The sequence below is a fragment of the Aptenodytes patagonicus genome, chromosome 7, assembly GCF_965638725.1.
Source record: "Aptenodytes patagonicus chromosome 7, bAptPat1.pri.cur, whole genome shotgun sequence".
NCBI lineage: Eukaryota > Metazoa > Chordata > Aves > Sphenisciformes > Spheniscidae > Aptenodytes > Aptenodytes patagonicus.
Genome location: NC_134955.1, coordinates 40297245 through 40317594, shown reverse-complemented (window position 1 = coordinate 40317594; position 20350 = coordinate 40297245). Strand labels below are relative to the sequence as shown.

Below are 20350 nucleotides of genomic sequence, written 5' to 3'. Positions count from 1 at the left end.
TGGAAGAAGAAATAGGAAAGAAAGCTTTGGTTTAGTCTTCTGTTATAATTAGGACATGGTATTTTAAAGTATGTATAATATCCAACTTCAAATGATAAAGTTTTTATCAGTACCTTAATCTTGAAGTACAAATAGTGAGTTTTAATGATGATCCCAGGATACTAGATAGTATCTCGATGGCCTACAATGGCTATCTCTATTTGCCTTTGACAATTTGACATGAGGGTTATTTAAGACGTTCTGTCTCTGACACTTTAACTGCAATATTCATCTAATTTTAATGTCATTTCTTACAGTGGTATTGAGAAAATCTGTTTTCTTTTTAGGTCTGTCACAGATTGACTGATGCTGGATGTATCACTTGATCTTTCCAAATCTCAGTACCGTGTATTTAAAAGCAAAGTCAATATAAAGTTATTTAGCATTCTGATAAAAGGTGCTGTAGAATTAAAAAACTGTTATTACTTTAATTCGATTGTTCAGAATATTTGCCATGGTAGTTCTCTACCATCTCTACATTGAGATAACAATTTGACCTTTTTTCAACCTGTCAGACTGGTCATTGATAAATACAACCATTTTATTTACATCCAGAAGATGGTATCTGAGTGCCACACACAAAAGTAATATGCTGTTTGAAAGAGACTCCATCTAATAGACAATGTTTCATATGGACCCATCACTAAAGAATTTAGGACACCGGATTCTAAAATTATAAATACATGAAGACCACAAATATAATAAGTTATTAATATATTAAATATATTCTTCTAATTATGGCATCAAACCTTTTCTTTTATTCACAAGTAGATGCATGAGAAGGAAATCAGGTTTGGTGTGGCAGTGGTGTTCAGAACTGTATGATAACTGTAAGAACCTCATCATGATGTTTAGGGGAATAGAGTTGAAGAAATAGGCCCTGTATTTTGCTGACTTTTTCTGGAAGTTCCCCAAACTTAGGGTATACTTTTGCCGCCTACAGAAAATTTCTTCACATAATTTCTCAACATAGCATATCTTTTTGGTTAAGTCTCAGCAAGGACTTTCATCTTCAGTTTTAGTAGTTATTCAACTTCACATTCAGAGTTCTTTTCTGTTTAGGTCTTGCTATTGCTATCGTAGACTTACCCAGTAATAATTTTGACTCCCCATTGAACATTGTGCATTGTAACAAGGTTGAATGGAAGTGCCTACATTAGTTAGAAAAACACTTCTCTTTCTAGTATGAGAAAACCCTTACATTTCACATTTGTAGATAATTTTATCAATTGTAAATTCATATCTCCATGAAGTGACCTTTTTGTTTCAATTTAATAAGAAGACAGAGTTCCGTTTTTGATTACAAGTTGCCTATGGCACACTGTGGACAGCACGTAATAAATAACATTTTAGGTAAGATATCTAGAAAGGGCTAGGGAGGATTATTCCCCTGTTCAAGTGAGAGGACTCCAGTAGAGGTTCCAGTGCTTCAGAGGTAACCTTTCCTGCTGCTCTTCAGCTGAAATGCTTCATTTCATGGCTAAACTCTAAGCAGAATTAACCTATGCTCCATAGACTAACTGTAGACATTTTTTTCTGGTTCTCAGGTTAATACATTACTTTTATTATATTTTTCTTGTTCTTTGACCACTTTTTCCCAATATTTTGCAGTACCTGAGCTCAGTGCTTTTGTTTGCATTGTCTCCTTAAAATATAATTTTTTTTAGATGCTATAAAGATTTTTAAATAACAATTTTAAAAAATACTATATGCAAATCAGTTTGGGATTTTTACTCTTTCTTATTGTCTGTTTCAATTTTTCCCCTTTTGACAACTATGTAGGTAATTATTTGTGTGCATATTCCTTCATATTGATTTACTTGTTTCCTTTCTTCTCCTCTCTCCCACCACACAGCAATTTTGGGGTTCACTGTTTATTGTTCCTTTCTTAAATGTAGGGGAAATATTCTCAGGAGCATTCATGAGACGTGGGGAAAGATGTAGCTTCTCACTGCTAAGTCTCTGAATACTACTGGCATATCATTCATAGGATGTCATGAATGATCTGCCAATTGCAGTCCTGTAAGTAAAAACATGATTCCATGTTCGTGTATCTTGTTTTGATTTTATGCTTGAAAAGAATTGGAATCAGTTAGCTTCCTATTTCATCCCCTCTTCAAGAAGGTACACTTTCTCAGTGTAATGGACAGCATTACTGTTCCTTTTCTATTAAAATGGATACGTCTTAAATAAATCAATTTCTTCTCATGTTTTGAACTCTACCTGGTTGTTAGATTTTTTGTTGTTTTTACCCCATAGATAAAAATCAGAAGGAAAAAAAGAAAAGGAAAAAAAGCATATAAAAATAAAGCTTAGAAAAAATATGAGAAAACAAAAGGACAAACTTTTTTTTTTCTTGTAAGAAAACAAATTTTAATAAGAAATTACATTGTCACCCCTGTTGTGCATTTATGAAGGCTTAGCCTATCATTGGTTTTAATCCTTACTTTAGTCATCGGTTTTAAAACTTTTTAAAGTAATTGAATAAAAGTAGAATTTTGGAAACATACTAAGACGTTTTAGAAAACATAAATTTTACTGTAGTGTGACTTTAATAAAGCTTGCTTTTGATCTCATTATTTTTAAATCAGTGTTACTTCTGTGAACATACTGAGGTTTGGGAGAAAAGTTACCGTTACACTTTCCTGTACACTTATGATTTGTGTGTGGTTTATTCACATTGAAATATTTTGGAGTGAACGTGTAAAAAGATAATGCTCTTTGGATTAAATGGGTTTTGCTTTAGACTCACATGGATATCTTATTCAAGTTGTTTAAGAGTTAAAAAAAAAATCTCGCTCTGTAATTGAAGATCTTGTTCTTTCATTTAAGGATATTTGTAGATATGATATGTAGGTTTTGGCATTTGTCCATGTCCTTGTACTAAGAAAAGGTCCTATCTGCTTATGAAAAAGGATCGTTAAACGCATAAAAGTTGGAGAATGCACATTCTTATCTCTCAAAATACAACAAAGGTCTTCAAATGTCCTGTGCAAAGGCGTGTTTATTTTTTTCATTTTCTTTGTTCCAACTGTTTTAAGCATACTTCTTTTATCAATACAAAATGAAAATAAATGGCATGTTATAAAGTGCCAGATATTTCCATGTTTAAGTTCCATCCCATGTAAACTAGAGTGAAAGTTGGTAGCATGTAAGTCTCTGGTCTAACCAAGATTATTTTTTACTTCGAGTCCTTAATACTCAGGTATGGTGACATACTGTTTCATTCAGAACAAGTATTGGGCAAAAAAGCCAACCATACTCTAAGGTATACAGTCAGAGAGTCACTTAGTGCACTCTTTGCTGTTTGAACAACCCAGAGAAAACAGACTGTCAGAGCAATTTCCAGAATGCAAATCTGGATTACTTTATTGCTTTATTCTGCTGTGTACTGTATCAGTCACATGAAGGTTAGACTCTAAGTTTTCAACTATTCAGAATTCAATTTAGCAGCACTTAGGGAGTTCAGAACTTATATGATCAAGAGTTGTATGAGAATGTGCAAAGAAACATTGAGGTTACAGAGCTTACTGTCACACCAGGACAGATCCTGTACAGCACAGACTATAAGGTAGAAAAGGCAATACCATATTTTTCTGACATGTTAGAGGTAAGTTGAATGAGGCGTGGTTAGGCCTAGCCCTAGAAGATCCTGCTCTGAGCATATGATAGTTAATATTTTCTTTGTGCCATCTGAAACATCATCACTTTCCCAAGCTGTTTGTAGCGATAATGCAACAATGCACTGCACTTTCCTGCAGGCTGTATGCTAGATGCATCATCTGCCTTTTGCATGATTTGAGAATTCATCAGATGGTGAGAAGTCATAGATAGATGTGAGACAAACCCACCAATTAAATTAGGTGTCTGCCTGATTTGTGTGAAAAAGGAGTGTTTGTATACAAATCATAGAAAGAAGCTGGTTGACTTACTGCACTATAGGGAATAAGAGGTGAGAGGTTTTTCCTCTTCCAGAGAAAGGTGCATCTGTTGAGATCTTTGCCCATAGCATAGCATCCCAGACTTAACATAGTCAGTCAATACCTTTACCCTGCAGTCAAAACAATATGCAACTGCATCTTATTCAGAAGCAGTATTTTCCTTTAGTTTTGTGCCTGTAGTTATTTTCACACTTGTTGGTTTTGGGTTTGTGGGGTTTTTTTGTTTTGGTTTGTTTTTTTTCCTTCTGAAAGTAAATTACACTCCCTACAAGTAATAAGTGATTCAGAGGCATAGTTTGCAAATAGTGGCTCAGTGGGAGGATCATGACCATAGACTCTAATAAGCATCCTTAGAAATGTCCAGGGGCTGAGTCCACTGGTCTGTTACCTCCCAGTGATTTACATTTGAATCTTTGCAGTTTGTAGCCTTGAATAGTATTTGTCTGGGGGTACAGAGTGACTGCTGGCTGTTTGGCCTTCTGTTTCCCCCAGCTTCTCAAATGGCACCTCAGCAAATGTAGCCTTAGAGATCAGAGTCTTTCTGGACTCTTCCCCCCCCCCCCCCCCCCCCCCCCCCCCCATTATTCAGCAATAATAAACTTCTACATGACTAATTATTCATTCAGTTGAACTTGGCACCTGTGATTTGGAGAGGGTTAGAAGAGTATGTTTAAATTTCTATTTCTTTAAAGTTTCTGAAAGCCTGCAGTTTGGCAGTTCTACTGCAGTGTAAACTCTTCTTTCATTTTTCTAGTAACCTAATACATGATCTCCATGCTTCTCGGTTTTTTATGATTATTTTTATTGTTCACTTAACCAAAACATAAATGCATGTTGATAAATCTACTTTATTCTCTTAATAGGAATTGTAATAATTGTGATGATAAATTAACAGCTGCCCCCTACCCATGAGATACTGAAATGCAGTCTCCATGTAAGCTCTTTCAAAGTGTTACTGCTTTATGGAATAAAACTGGTTTATGAAATAGGTTAAACTGTGATTAATGACCTTCTTTAGAGAGTACTGAAGCAAAATACAATTCCTCCAGATCTTCTGCACACCAGTGCTCATGTATAATTAAGTGATGCAGAAAAAAAGAAATCAAGTCAAAAGATAAGCAGATCTTTGCAGAATATTTATTGATCATATGTTTAAAATATTTAGTAAAATGACTGTGTAAATATTGTCTAGAACCAGTATTATCACATTCAGTTTTAGAAACAGAAGGAAATAACAGATATCTGTTGGTTAAAGACATTTCACAGGTTATTTCACCTGTATTTGAGCATTTAAGAGGCTGTTTTATATCAATTCCTGCTTTAATTATGTCAAAAGTAATTAGATAATTAATGCTACACTTTACATTAACATTTACAGTAAAGACTGATTGGCTGTACACAATGTGTGTGTCTTTACTGCATGCAATTTCTAAGTAAATCTTAAATTATGCCTACCTTACATTAATAGGAACACATGTGAATGAGGATAATAAAAGGAGGAGATTACAACTTTGACAGGATGAAAGTTATGTTTTGAAATCTGAAGAATTCAGTTTAGAAATTACTAATGCCAATAATTCATGTATGTTTTATTATGAAAATATTTTTGATTATAAAGATACCTTCCTGCTAGGTTTATTTTTATTAAGGAGTCTAGTTACAAAATATGAGCTGTAAAATGCCTTAACTACAAATGCTATCATTACAGCAGATACTTCATAAATGTAATGATTTTCCATAGCCTATGTAATATTCAGTACTTGTTATTCAAACCAAAATGGAATTACTTAAATATAATATGGTAATGACAAGAAGTTAACGGAATACGTGGCTTGTGAAATACAAATTTTTTATTATACTACTAATTGTCCTACTATTTACACTACTAATACAGAAAGCCTTTCTTTTTGACCTATCTGAATTTTGTTTTGATGGTAAGAAAAATAAATCAATAAAAGTGAAAGAAAAGAGTATAAACTTGTCAATTTGAATGTCAGAGGGCTCAGCAAAATTAGTGCTTTTTAACATCACCAAAAGCATTTTGTCATTTCAAAATTAATAAAAGAATATTTGAAATATAACTTATTTTTACTGTTGAAATAGTAAAATAAAACTCATTGTTAGTAATAATATTGCATAGTAATATTAATAAAAACTATAATTCAGATTGTGTGCCGTTTTATGTAAACTTTCTGAGATTATAATAATTTATAATGCATTTATTGAGCTCTGTCTAAAAAGAGTCTTTACAGGGTTCACAGTGAACAGCTGTTAAATAAAAGGGACAAATTTGATTATGAAATCAAAACTGGTTAGTAAATCTATTGATTTCCTCACCTGTACCTCATTTTGAGACAGGTCTTTCATTTTTTTATTTTTATTTTTGTATTTGTCAGTATCTTTTCTCTCAAAACAAAAATAAATTGTAATCCGTGGAAGCTGAAGAATATGTATATAGCGTGCATAGGAGTTGAGATCAGGGCAAGAGTTAGATGCAAATTCTTTTACAGTGTATCTTTAAAAAGATTTAAATCCAACTTATGAGGATGCTGACTCCAAATTTATTCTTGGAAAGGTATTTTTCCAAGTTAATGCACATACAGTATTACACATATGTAACAGAGGTATAAAAACATGTGATGTATATGTGTAAATATAGCCATATATAACATTTGTGCCCCACTGCCTTAGTTTGCATGAGTCTTTTTTTTCCATATGAACATCTATATCAGCTGATTATCTAGCCAAAATTATTATGTGCAATTTATCTATATTCAAGTATTGCCTGTGCCTAGCTTTTGTAATGCTTAATTAAATCTTAAAAGTTGCTAATTTTTTGTTGTTGTTGCTTATTTATAGTTTTCCTTAAAGAAATTTGGCTCCACAGATTCCCATTGTATGAGAAATATAACCCTGAGTACAGATGTATGGAGACAATATGGTTTGCAACTATGTGGTTTAATAATAAATATATACAGTTTTCCCCACTGAGCTAAATTTGGTATGATCTAAATCCAAGATCTTCATGTTTAACAAGGAGGAAGCAATTGTACCTTCAGTTGTCTCTTGTAATTATAGCTTTTTTTGATAAGCTAGGTTGACTTTCATAACTGGCCTGTGTTAGCACCTATCAATCTTTTTGTTTCTGTTTACTCAAATAATTGCTGATTTCTGTCATTGCCTCCACTTACTCCAGTGTTCTCTTTCTCTTCTACCAGTAGTTACTATTCCCTTGTGGCTATCTTGGTTAAAAATGTATAACTACAAGTTTACAAAAGGGTAAACCAGAAAGTAGATATACATATAAATTAATCATATGCATATAAATTTACTTCGGTGAATGTTAAGTTCTAAGCCAGCCACTTAACTTAGTTGTAGTTATTGATATATTTCCCGAGACTAGCAGCTTGCTATTACCTTGTTCTGTTTTCTGATCCTTGTCAGAGACGTAATGTCAGGCTCTGAGAGGAAGGTTTTGAATTGGCTTTTCAGAAGACTCTATTAGCATTAGAGGGCTATGGAGTCCTGTAGTAGTGCTTATTAAGTTTAAAGACATCCACCCATTAGTGAAACTACGTCCTTTTTCTAATAAAAGTTTCTGGTAATTACTATTTTTCATGACCTAGAGAGATATGGTTATTTAAATGTTTTACTTTAACTGTCCTTTACTTCCTTTCTCATTTGAAAACAATTCTCAAATGACATCTATGAGAGAGCCTCCCTGAGAATTTCACTGAGTAGTTCTTGCTATACAAAATCCTTTTTTAATAGTTAAGCAACAGTGAATACAGAAAGGATCAAGCCTCTGCTGCTGGTCATCTTTTGCAAAGCCAGGGGTGCAAAGTAGCCATAGCCCTTGATACCATTAATCTAGATAGTTCATCTAAATAGACCAGATGCTTTTTGCGTAAGCCAAATTTCTTGCTGTTTTTCACCATTCTTATAGTGAAAAACACCGTGAAGCTATACAGAACAATCTGTAGGTCAGAACATTAATAAATATCCTCTTATTTTCACTGAGCTGAGACATTAATGGGGTTACCAAAAGGATTTTAATTCACGTGTGTCTCCCCTTTCTTCTTTTGCTGAGAATGGAGAACAAAATAATTACCCCAGGATTTTAATTACAAATAATGTAGAAGGGGATGTTAGGGTTTATTATTATTTCATTTTATAGCCATGAAAACTCGAAGGTGTTCATATAGACACAGTACATTCATCTTCTATCACCTTTATTGGTTGCTCTTTGTCATGTTCATTACAGTTATAAATGTAGCAAGTAATTTATCATTCCACCATATTTACTTTATGCGTATTGATTGATGATATTGTAAGTTTTAGCTTTCATTTTATCTTACAATTTTGTGATGTGTGAGTAAAGAGCATGTGCAAAACTGGTGCCAGGTTAGGTCAAGTTACACCATGAAAAATGCCCTGTTTTGTCTTTTCTTATCTCTATATGTGTAACTAAATATAGACTGAATATAAAAGATATCTCTCAGTTAAAAGATATATTGTTTAAATTATATTGTTAAGAGCAGAAATTTGGTTTCAAAGAAAGGTTGGAGAATCTCTTGAAATAATTCTGTGTTAGAGTGGTTTTTTTATTCCATGATCTTGCAATGTGGAGAGCTTTCATTTGTTTTTGTGCATAAGCATACTCATGTCTGACATGATTGCAGCTGTGAGATTCTAAGACATGATGAGCTTGGGGGGAAGGGATGGCTCCATTCATTGTGTCTGTGTAGAGTAGGAATATGTACATGTCTTCCATATGAACTCATTTGCTTTTGTTTTTCCTTACTGGTTTTAGAATCAGCTGAATTGCGAACAAATAATTTAAAGAGGCGCTGCTGAATAAGTAGCTTCTGTACTCTCTAACTGAGCTGGAACTGTTGGCTAGATACTAAATGAATAGGACTGTTTCTCCTTAAAAGTAATCAAGTATTATGGAGTCACATATAGAAGTATATATGTATAGTACAGAAGTCTCTCTCTCTCTCTCTCTCTCTAAAAGTATATATAGTAGTGATATATTCAGTTGGTTTGGGATTTACTTCATGCATTTACATTTCTCTAAGCTCTTGTATCAAATCTTATGTCAGTGAGAATGCTAAAAAGGACTTTTTTTTTTTTTTTTTTTAAACTGTGTGCCTAGCTAGATGTTGTGAGTGTTTAAAATCTTCCTCCTTTTAAAAACTGTTTGGCTCTACCATCTTATTATGTGTTTATATCTGAAGGAAATCTGTTGTTTACTAAATCAAGTAAAGAACTCATGAGAAAATTTGTATTTATATTGCTCTTAGAAAGCATTTTGTCATTACAGTTTAGTGCCTAGACCTAACCAGGTACCTTCCACTCTTCTTTTTTATGTTAGAATAGTTTACATAATGGACTTTGATGAGAAGGAATAAGTTTTTACACAGAGTAATTCTATCCCTGATCAGTGATTCACAAATTCTTCGTTACAAGATTATTAAGGAGACATTCAAGAAAAAGGACATGGGTGTGCAGCCGTAATTCAAAATTGGCAAAGAATATAATCACTAGGAGTTTCTTAAATGCATGCTTGAATTTAGGATTTTTTAAATCCTCTAAATAAATGGTTTGGCAATTGGATTTGCCGAACATGCAAGTATGCTTTTTGGATTAAGATGCCTAAATAAGCATCTAGGAGTCTAACTTTAAGTATGCATTTTTAAAAATTATTGTTAATTTCCTGTTTCATAGAAAATAATATTTCTAGAGTCCTGAGAAGTCCTGGAAAGGAACATACATTTTTTCCATTACTAGCTGTCTCCTTGTGTCCATAAGTTCAGTTCTTTTGAAACAAATGTCCTGCTTAATTGAAAATCCAGTTCTAGATGTCAAACACTATACCAGTAATAGTTTTCCATGCCAGTGAGCCACTTCATGTACTGAGAGATCAAGTCCTTCCACCAACCAGTGCTCGTCAATAGAAGTGTGGATTGTTTCATGAGCTGTCTGTGTCTAAATTTATACCAACTATATTATAGATACTAATATAGAGATACTAGTATCCTCTGTATGTAACGGTTAAAAAAATATTGATATTATCTGAGCACAGTAAAGGAAAAGTGAACTTAGATAAATGCTGAGGGATGTACCAGTGTAATTATATAGGGTTTTTATTGTGCAGGGCAGAAATTGAAACACTTGATAAATAATAGAAGTTTTAGGCACAAAAATAGTGTAAAACCCTCCTTTTTATAAACAACAAGTAAATCTAATGTGGTGTCCAGTAAAATACTGATGAGATTGAGGTGGACTAGTCACTAGTGTGACTAGGTGGACTAGTCAAACTCTTGTTTGGTATTTTAACAGCATTGACTGGCTGAACCTTTACCTTTGCCACGTGCTTTTCCAGCAGTGGTGGTGTGGTGTATTGCAGCTGCAGTATATTCAGTTGTCTCTCTAATCTATTTCCGACTAATTATCCTCCTCCTTCTTCTCCATCCATCCCATCTTGGGCTGTATTTTTTATCACAGAGACTGTCTTCCTAGTATACAGGATTCCATTTCACAACTTCTAAGCAGTTACTATCAAAATGGTCTTACTTAGTAAATTCCTACAAGTGTCCTCTCTCTCAAAGAAATGATTGTTGTGATCAGTTAAAAGTTGAATTGATGGAACTCTTCAAAAAATCATGAAAGTGTAGGATTTTTTTAATTGTTACTAGGAAAACAACTGATGAATGGCTATATACTTATATATATACTTACTGCTAAATCTTAGCAATAATATTTTTCTCCTATATGTACAAAGTCCAAGCAAGGATCAGAAGAAACAACTGGTGCATGGTTCTAAAATCTTTTAGTAGCTGTGATGAACTGAAGTGATTAAAATCTAAATGCTTACTATCGACCATCAGTCAAAACCAAAGTGTGTTTAGCAGAATTTGTCACCATATCTAACGAAGGTAATGACTCAAAAATTGCTGTATTTCTATGTGACAACTGTTAGTAAATGTTGAAGGGTGATTTATATTGCCATAGTTCTTTGGAAATAGAAATTTGATATTTTTATGTTAATTTACATACCTTCTGATCTTTACTGTATTGTTTCTGTACTGTCTTTTATATTCTTGGAGTCTGCCTTGTTTCTCAGTTCAGAATAACAAGATGTTGCAGATTCTAGGTAAAAGCTAGTTGCACTTTCTTTTATGTCCTTCTTTCAATCTCTACCATTTTTTCAGTCCCACAGCTTCTAAACTAAAACTTCAATTTTCAAACAATCAGAATATGATAGCTGTGATAGCAAAATTGGTGGATATTTGTGAGCATAGAAATACTAAAATATGGAAATCGACAGTGTATTTTAAGAAAGGGACTAACAACTGTAATATCTCCTGAGCACTTTACCCTCTTCCTTTGGAAATCACAAACCTGTTGATATGAGCAACCATAAAGCTCCTATTCCTGATCATCAAACTCCTTCTCTTTTGACCTCCGATAAAAAGATCTCAAGGAGCTTTGAGCAAGAAGGAAAGTGACTTCTTTTAATGGCAACCAGTTCAATGCTTTTTTGGACAATGAGTTAATAGCCCTGAGGAGCCAAAGTAACATCTATAGTTTTTGTGACTGGGAAAGCATAAAAAAAGGGATACACCACCTTTGCCCCAATTTCTGTCAGGAAGATCAATTCACTTTGGAATCTGGAGTGGGTTTTATGAGCTTATAAGTTAGATCCTGTCTAATACAAAACAGTGGGAGTTTTCTTGATACCATCAGTGAGGCGTATTTGTTTTTAAAATAACGTACATTATCTACTTTTTTGTAGATTATTTTGTATTGAGAAGTGTCTTTTAAGCAATTCCAATAATGAAATTACATTATAATTATATGGTGTCTTTTAGTCAGAAGTATCCCAAATTGCTATACTCAATAGTACTGTAAATATTCATGCTTTTGTGGCACCAGTCCTTGACTCTGTGGAGTGTTGGCAGGTATTCATAGAACACCATGCAACAAATTAGATGAGGAAAAGAAAAAAAGGGAGATTTTTAGATAGGGGGAGGGGGAACTTCTGTGAATTTAGCTAGAGAATAGGGTTAACATTCTACTGTCACTGGAAGTGTCATTCAGACTTTACTGGCCAGAGCAGTTAGTATTCCTGCTTTCTGTCTTCTTAAAAGATGTTTCATCTGAAAAACGGCGCAGTCAATATAGATGTCTAATTTTCTATGTATACTACATACTCTGTAATTGAGTGAAAATCTATGAATTTTTGCTCTTGTATAATTCAGTATGTAACCAGCTCGTTTTTTCTTTTTTTAATTATAAAAAAGTGAAAAGTATAGATGAAGCTACTCAAAATACATTACACTTCTCTGCAAATGTAATTTGAAACTCATGAAACATTAATGCATAAAATATGGAATGTTGTTTTTATGCTACACAGAAAAAAATTAGAAAAGTTAAGTTTCTTCTCTATGTTATTAAAACCATGTATCATAGAGAATTCATGGAGGATTTGGTTTCTTCCATGCCCACACTTTTGAATCATGTTTTCATGAGGGATACTTATGAAACTACTCATAGACTTTTGTGTGTGCATATGCATGTGTAAATTTTTAACAATGCTTTGTTCAGAACTAGATTATCTCATAAAACCAAGCACCTGTATAACCAACATTGTTTTAATAATTATTCTCTCTCCATACACAACTTGCAGTTTTTACTAAATGTGTGCACATGCTTTTGAGGGAAGAAGCCTTTCTATTTATGAGTTAGAGCATACACATGCACTGGTGACAGAATGGCAACTAAAGCAGAGACCAGAGGAATTTATTTCTTTCTTTGAACATGATTTGCTAATTCCTTGCTGTGAGAAGTTTGCATTCCAAATTACATCTTTAGTTAAAAGCATGAAAGAAAAATCTTAATGTTCATACTTTAAAGTGAGCGGAAGCGTAATTAGGTAGTAATTAAAAGAAGTGGGAGGTACTTTTTTCAGTCTCCCAAAGAGTCAAGGTTTAATATAAAATACTAATTGAAAAATGGTCTAGATTTAAGCCAAAGTAGCAATTTGTGCAAAAAACCCTTTCATATTCTTTCCTTTAGTAAACCTTTCTCCAGCTTGGTTCCAAGGTTCTAAGCCTCATGATTTCAGAGGTAAATTATTCCCGAGCATTTAAGCTGAAGTTAGGTTTCTATTGCATGATAGTTTTTAAGACTAAAAAGAAATAATGCCCTTGAGAAATGCAGCTTCAGCTGAGAGGAGGTCTGAGAACTGGAACAAAATAAACACTTGTGATAAACAGTAGAGTGTGAATTGGCCCAAATTCCTGCTGCAATGTACTGGCAGATAGAAATAAATGTTTTGGAATATCTGTTTGCACTGTCATTTTAATTTATTATATTTGTAATAATCTAGTATGATTTTAAGTTGAGAAAGACCTCTTACTTGTAATATTATTTTTTCAGTGGGTTAATTTAACTTTGAATTGACTTGAAAGAAACAGTAGTTACGAGGGCAGAAATACCACAAAGAAGCAACATAGAGAAATAACAAAATGACATTCATCTTGCAATAATTGCAGGTAAAATATATGAAGGAAATACTACAAGTATGTGTGCTGCTTGTGATGAGAAGAAAATCTCAGGAACGCAGACATGACTAGAAAAGATGTGCATTTTGTTGAGGAACAAAGTAGCAGCTAATCTCTTCCTGTAATCCAATTGCACTTGTTCACAGAATATTTCAGTTCTAGATACCCTTTTATAGAAAGAGAGGATTTAAATTGGAATGGCATTTACAGAATTTAAATATAATCAGTGAAGATGAAGACTAATTTATGATCTAGGTTTATTTACATTATTTACATTATGATCTAGCTCAATTTACAAAGAACTGCTTCTCTTTTTATGGATATTTGCTTATTTTTGTAAATAAATACCAAACAGACGATTAGAAAGATGTCTGTATTCCTTCTAAGTATTTTCTCTAAAAAGAAAATGTATACTCTTGGACTGAGCAACCAGGAATTTGTTCGGTGCACGACACCTCTAAAAAAGTAAGTTCATATTTCACCATATGTACATATGGAACCCAATCCAGAGCTATTGAAATTACTGAGAGACATTCCACTAACTTATGTATATATGTGCAATCAGTAGAGATTTCTGTGTAAGCCTACTGTCAGAGGCTGAGCCTGAGTCCGATGTGAACAAACACCTGTCCAGACCAGCCTAGTATTTCTGCCTGCTGTACACATAGGATGACTCATGACCTTTTGGTAGCTGGTTCTGCCTCGAACTTGTGGTTGGCGTTGGGTATGTAGCCAAGGACTTTCCAAGAGTTGCCTGATACAACGGAGTGTGGCTGTAAATTCTAAGTGCATGCAGGCATTGTCTTGCCTGTAATGTACTTAGCTGTCTTTCTGCTTGATTCCATTAGACTTTTATCATGTCTTTTGTTGACCCTGATTTTTCTCCCAGATTTTCATCACACTGCCGCTTCGGTTTAAGGGTGAATGGCATGGGACTACTTGCATGTAGCAGTGTGTTTGGCCTGCCTCACAGAGAAATGATAGATGGCTCTTACTCTTCAGTGACTGCTCTCTACAGGAACTTGTGCTTTCAGAGTACCCTATCAACTTCAAGCCTATAGTCAAATGAGCAGCTAAAATATACCCATGAAATTTTCATAGGTATAGAATCCAGAGCCCAGATGGAGTTTTAAAGAGTTTGAAGTAATTGATGAGCAATGAAGAGAGAAAAAAATGTAAAATGGAATATAGTAATTTAAATGCAGTTTTAAGGGAATAACAATGATTTGCCTTAGAGAGACTAAAATGTAGAATTGTGCCAGATTAAAATGAATTTGTCAGATTAGATGGAACCTTTATTTGTAAAGATGTTTCTCTGTTAGGAGAAGATAAAATAATATTACACAAATAGTTGAAAGATTTAATAGAATGAAAAAAGAATAACTATTACAGAAGATTCATGGCATAAGTTGTAATTAAACTTGTGAAAATAAAAGAGGAAAGAGGAAAGCTGAATAACAGATAAAAAAGCTCCTTCATTCATTAATCTTTGTGCAATCTCTTCAGAAACAATTCTGTGAGGTGGAATAAGCAGGAGATGATGAAATTAAATGCTTCTACTGTCAAATTGTTGGTTTTGCTTTTTCCAAATTTTGATACTGTTTTGTATAATCTGTGAGACTTTTTCTTTTCTGGTGTAATTTAGTGCAGGCATGTTTCATGCCACCATGTGAAGCTTCAAACTTAAAGCCATGGTTTTTGGCCCCCTTACCTACGGTTAATCTAATTGGCATAACAGCCACATCAAGTGCTAATTCTTGCTATCTAGCTAGTCAGCATGTATTTCATCCTCCCACTACTTTTGCCAGGTAAATACTATGTGTTAGCTGGGTCGCACGTAAGGTGCTAGTTTGTGATTGCTATACCCCCCACCTCCAAAGACTGTGAGAAGTAAGAATATAACCAGAGCACGTGTCATCAGAGAGAAGGAGGGCAAAGAAATAAGGTAATAGAAAAGTGAAAGGGTTGGGAACCTTGCTATAGATAGCTGGAGGCGTTTACACGACAGGAGTGGGAATGAGGATTGGGTAGACAGGACATGAGGTGTTAGTGTGGGTAGCAGTGCAGGTTTGGTCATGGTTCTGCTTCCCATGCAGATATTTTGCGTGTCTTGATATACATTGATAGCTGCTCAGTGCAGATTATCTCCTTGCAGCATAAAGGAGGGGATGAGAAGCGGCAGAGCATAATCACCGAACATCTGGCATTCCACAGTAGATGCTATTTAGCTCCCAGAACTGAGCCAGGACTTTCAGTTTGGTAAATCAGAGGACTTGTAGGCAATGCTGATGAGATAGGTGAGTGCAGCATGGGGTTATGCAAGTAGGTTGTCAATAAATGGAAAAGGATTAGGGAATTAGCTGATAGAGTTTGAGAGTCTAGGATTTTGCAGCATGCAAGGGTGAATATGAGCCATTAATGCTAAATTAAAGCAATTTGAATTGTGTCCTCTGGACATAATGGCTGAGATTCCTCAAGTACCGAGCATCCTCCTGTGAAGTGCAGAGTTTCATCAAATCTCTGCTGACTTCATTGGGAACCGAGGGCAACAAACTGCTCTCCGGTTTGAGCCCTTCTTAAGCACCACAGTTTCTTGGACTGTTGCACCTTTGTTAAGGCTTTTGAAGATATAATAATGGATCAGTGAAAACATATGCAGTGAAATTACTTTGTTTCTTTTATTTTTGTTACAGTTTGATTCCTTTTCAGGGAAGAAGTATTATACTTGCTGAGCCTGATTTTGAACTTGCTTATGCTAACACAAATAGGATGAGAGTGATGCCTGTGGAAGTAATTAATTTGCTTTGTGAGTAAGCAAATGTCATCATTGCAATCCTTATTTTTTATAAAATCTATTTGGCATGAAATAAAGGTTGAGTTCCTTCCATTTTTTTTCTTCCTATAGCAATTGAAAAAAATTAAATTGCCTTTGTATTTTAAGCTTATGTTCATAATTGCTTTAGATACTCACTCTCCTTTTTACAGCACAAATTTCAATATAGCCAGGAGCATACACACAAACCTGGAAACCTAATCTTCCTGCATAGTCAAAGATACCTTTATTGGATAGCTCAGAGCACTTATTTTGAGTAGTAGTTAGGTTTCTCACTTCTGCATCCAAATCACTTTCTGAACTTCTTATCTGTAAAAAGGAAGTAAAAGCACTGTCCGATTTCCCTGACAGACAGGGAGTTAAGTACTTAAAAAAATGGTGGTGGTGCAGCTAACAAAACCAAATAGATAATCTTTGCTTTTTCAATTTCTGTTTGTATAACTGGAGTTGAGGTCAAGAATTTTGTTGTATCATTTTATACCTTGTAACTTAGTGACCTTATGGATTTTAGGCTTCAACAGAAAAGGAAAAAAAAAATCTGTTTGTACTGGCACCTAATATGGCCTAATATGTTAGATACTATATTAGTATACATCACAACCAATGTTTGCCGTAAAGAGTTAATATTCCAATATATGAACCAGGGAAAATCAAGTGAATGCACGAAACAGATGGAGAATTACAAATTGGTAGCAAGATTAATATGACCTAAATTAAAAAAAATCCTAAATATGTTTTGCTTTTTAAAGTAATTATCTCCATTTTTAAATAACATTTTCAATCAGTTGTCACAAATACAGGAATGTTACAATTGAATGTCTCAAAATAATGCAAATGTTGTCACTCATTTCAGGAAGAGCAGGATTTTACTTATGTTTTAAGCAAAACATACAGATGTATTTATGTTCTGTTAAAACTGAATTTTGATTGGAATATAATGTTTTCTGTGACATCTTAGTATAAAATAGATTGTGCATATTGTCTAATTTTTTAATACATGTATATTTTTAAAAGATATCCTATATGTTAATAGGTGAAATACTCACCCTGGCAGGGATTGTATTTGAAAGGATGTTAGTGTTATATTCCTATGCTAAAACAATTTAAGACAGTTGTCAGTTAAAACACACAATGTGCGGTTTCTAAAATAGATATTTAGAAAAGGGTATTTTTATTTATCTCAGAAGCAGACAAACATATAACATACTAATCCAGCAAATCCAAGATTCATGTTCCGAAACGCATCGTAATTTGTATGTTGTTTGAAAGCTAAGTACAAAACCATTTCTGGACAAGGTAGGAGTGGATGAGTAAGGAGGAGGAGATCATTCTTTATCTTTCCTCTGACTAGACAGATAATTTTGTCGAACTACCAGAGCTGTTAGTGGTGAACCAAATGAACTTTTGTGATGTCAAGTGAGAAAAGTAGTAGTTTCTTATTGAGAAAACCTTTCTTGTTGCGTACAGAACATTTCCTTCTTAATTTTGTGGCTGAATTAAACCATTATTTTATTTTACTACACCAATCCTTTAGAGTAATCCTAGCCTTATTACAGTAACCTGGATTTTCATATGTTCCGTGTGTAGCTATGATCTTACATGTGCTACAATGCTGCCCTAAAATTAAATCTTCTAGTTCTACAATCACATGTAAGGTTATGAGACAGTGTATTTTCATACCTTCTTATGTTCTTAGGTTCTTCTCTTAAACTTACATAAGCGCTTATGCCTAACTTGGTCAGGACTGTGCACATTGGTTATGAAACCAAGCAGAATCTGGCAAATCACAGCTGACAAAATCTCCCAAAGAAGCTGTTAGTATGTCTTAAATCAGTGGAGACAGGTAAATGTTTTCTGTAGTATGTGGCACAAAACCATAATCATGAAAGCTGTGCCATACAATAAAAGATTTGCAGTTTTATTGGGTTTTCTTGGGTGAGACTGTTTTTATACAACTTCGCATTTTTGGAGTGTTAATTAAAAAACAAACAACAAACCAAAACCAAACAAACAAGCAAAAAACCCCTTAAATATATATATTTAATAAAAATCTGAACATTCCTTATATTTAGAGATTAGTTAATACATTTTGTATCTAGATCCCAAATACCAAATCAAATCTAAGAACGGTTTCTTTCTTTTTCTGATAGGAAAACTAAAAAAGGGCACCTCAAAATCACCAGATAGTTTGAACTGCGTTTTAAAATGACTACGAGGTGTCCTGACTTAAAAATGAGTGTGTCTATAAATATATATAAAGAACATTTCAATGTGTGTGTGTGTGTATACACAAATATGTATATACACATATTGAGATGTTTGTGTTTTTATAGGATTATTTAGTATATGGGTGGGCTAAATGTTTTTTCAATACCATACTTTTATGTTACCTTTAGAATAAGTCAGCATCTAATAATTTTTTATTTATTCCATAGAACATAGATATTCCACATATTCCATATAAATTTATTCTATATTCTTTTGTTTTTATGTCAGTGAACTTGAAATTCTAAAGAAGTTAAAAATTCTATATATGCTGTAAAACAATTCAGTGCAAAATACAATATGGTATGTTACAATTGTTAATGTACATATTGTATAAGTGGAAAATATAAATGTTCCTTAACTTTACGCTGGATTTTCAGATTTGATTTTGATGCTATCATAACAACTGGAAATATCTAAAATGGTTAAAAATAGAAAAAGCTTATTTATAGGGCATGCATTTCTATTCGTAATTAGCTTGACTTTATAATAAGCTTGACTTTATAATGAGGCAATAACATGAGAATGTTGCTAATAAAATTTTAATTGTATTTTATATTGACTTGTTGCTGAGATTTTAGATAGCATTTTGGTGAAAGGATTGACAAATTGAAAAGTGTTACCCCTATATATATGCACCACAAAACCTGGATGAATGGATATCAGTAGGCTACTAAAAATGTATTTTTGTAAGATAAAACATCATATTAATTCAATATCATGAAACAGATGGTACATTAAAACCTTGAGACGCATCTGTAAAATGTGTATCAAAAACAAAAGCTATGAAAAATATGTATAAATACTGAATTTTTATCTTGGGTGTCATTCTTCGCTCATAGCAGTAAGTCAATAAGGAATAAATTTATTGACATTAATGAGGGTTGTGTCAGTTTGAAACTTGTTTTAAACAGGAGGAAAGGTAGGATTTATAGGCAAAGACCCTTCATTTGAAGACATTTTGATAAACTTTAAGATGTACAAATGCCATACTTTATTCTTTAAAAATCTTCAGCATTTAGACTCTCTCCTGCTGCACTTCATTTTCATAGGCTGAATAATAACACACTGTAGCGCATAATTAATTTCTGTATAGTGATGTGGGTGACAGGTTGAACAATCAAGATCATGTCCTGTTCAAGACCAACTATTTTATCTGTCCGTGCTATACCATATTTGCTTCAGCCAAGTGGGTTTTTTGAATTATTATTACTATAGATGTTTTAAGGGAAGGTGAAGAATTTCAGACACATTTTGTCTAAGAAGTTGGTTTGCTGCGTTAGCCTGGAAAGAGAGGAATCAGATGAAAACACTCACTTTGATACAATGTAAGACAATCTTTCCATATGAGCATAATACCTGCATTTGCTTAATCTTTTGGTCTGAAATGTACTATGCTGAAAGCAGTATATTCTGTGGGAGAATGATAAATATGATTTTCCTGTTATTTTCTCTTTAATTCTTCGTATCGTACATTTGAAACAGATGCAGAGCATTAAAAAGCGTGATGAGCTGTATTTCTTTTTAATATTTTTTTTAACCTTTTCTTTTAAAAACATGGTAACTAACTTGCTTCATTCTTTTCCTTCCTTTTATAGGGTAGCAAAATATTATAGTGTTTATGCACAAAGCAGAAGTATTATTTATATATATTTTTTTTAATTACAGGTAAAGATTATAGTTCCCAACAGCACAGCAGG

General features: G+C 33.5%; 1 protein-coding gene across 1 annotated transcript in view; it reads left to right on the top strand.

Annotated features, from left to right (window-relative positions):
- Positions 1 to 20350, top strand: part of NOVA1 (NOVA alternative splicing regulator 1) — a 155982-nt gene that overhangs the window by 132593 nt on the left and 3039 nt on the right. The window contains exon 5 of the mRNA XM_076344942.1: positions 20319 to 20350. This exon is cut by the window's right edge and continues 3039 nt beyond it. Within this exon, the coding sequence (XP_076201057.1) occupies positions 20319 to 20350 (32 nt within the window). The remainder of the gene's footprint in view (positions 1 to 20318) is intronic.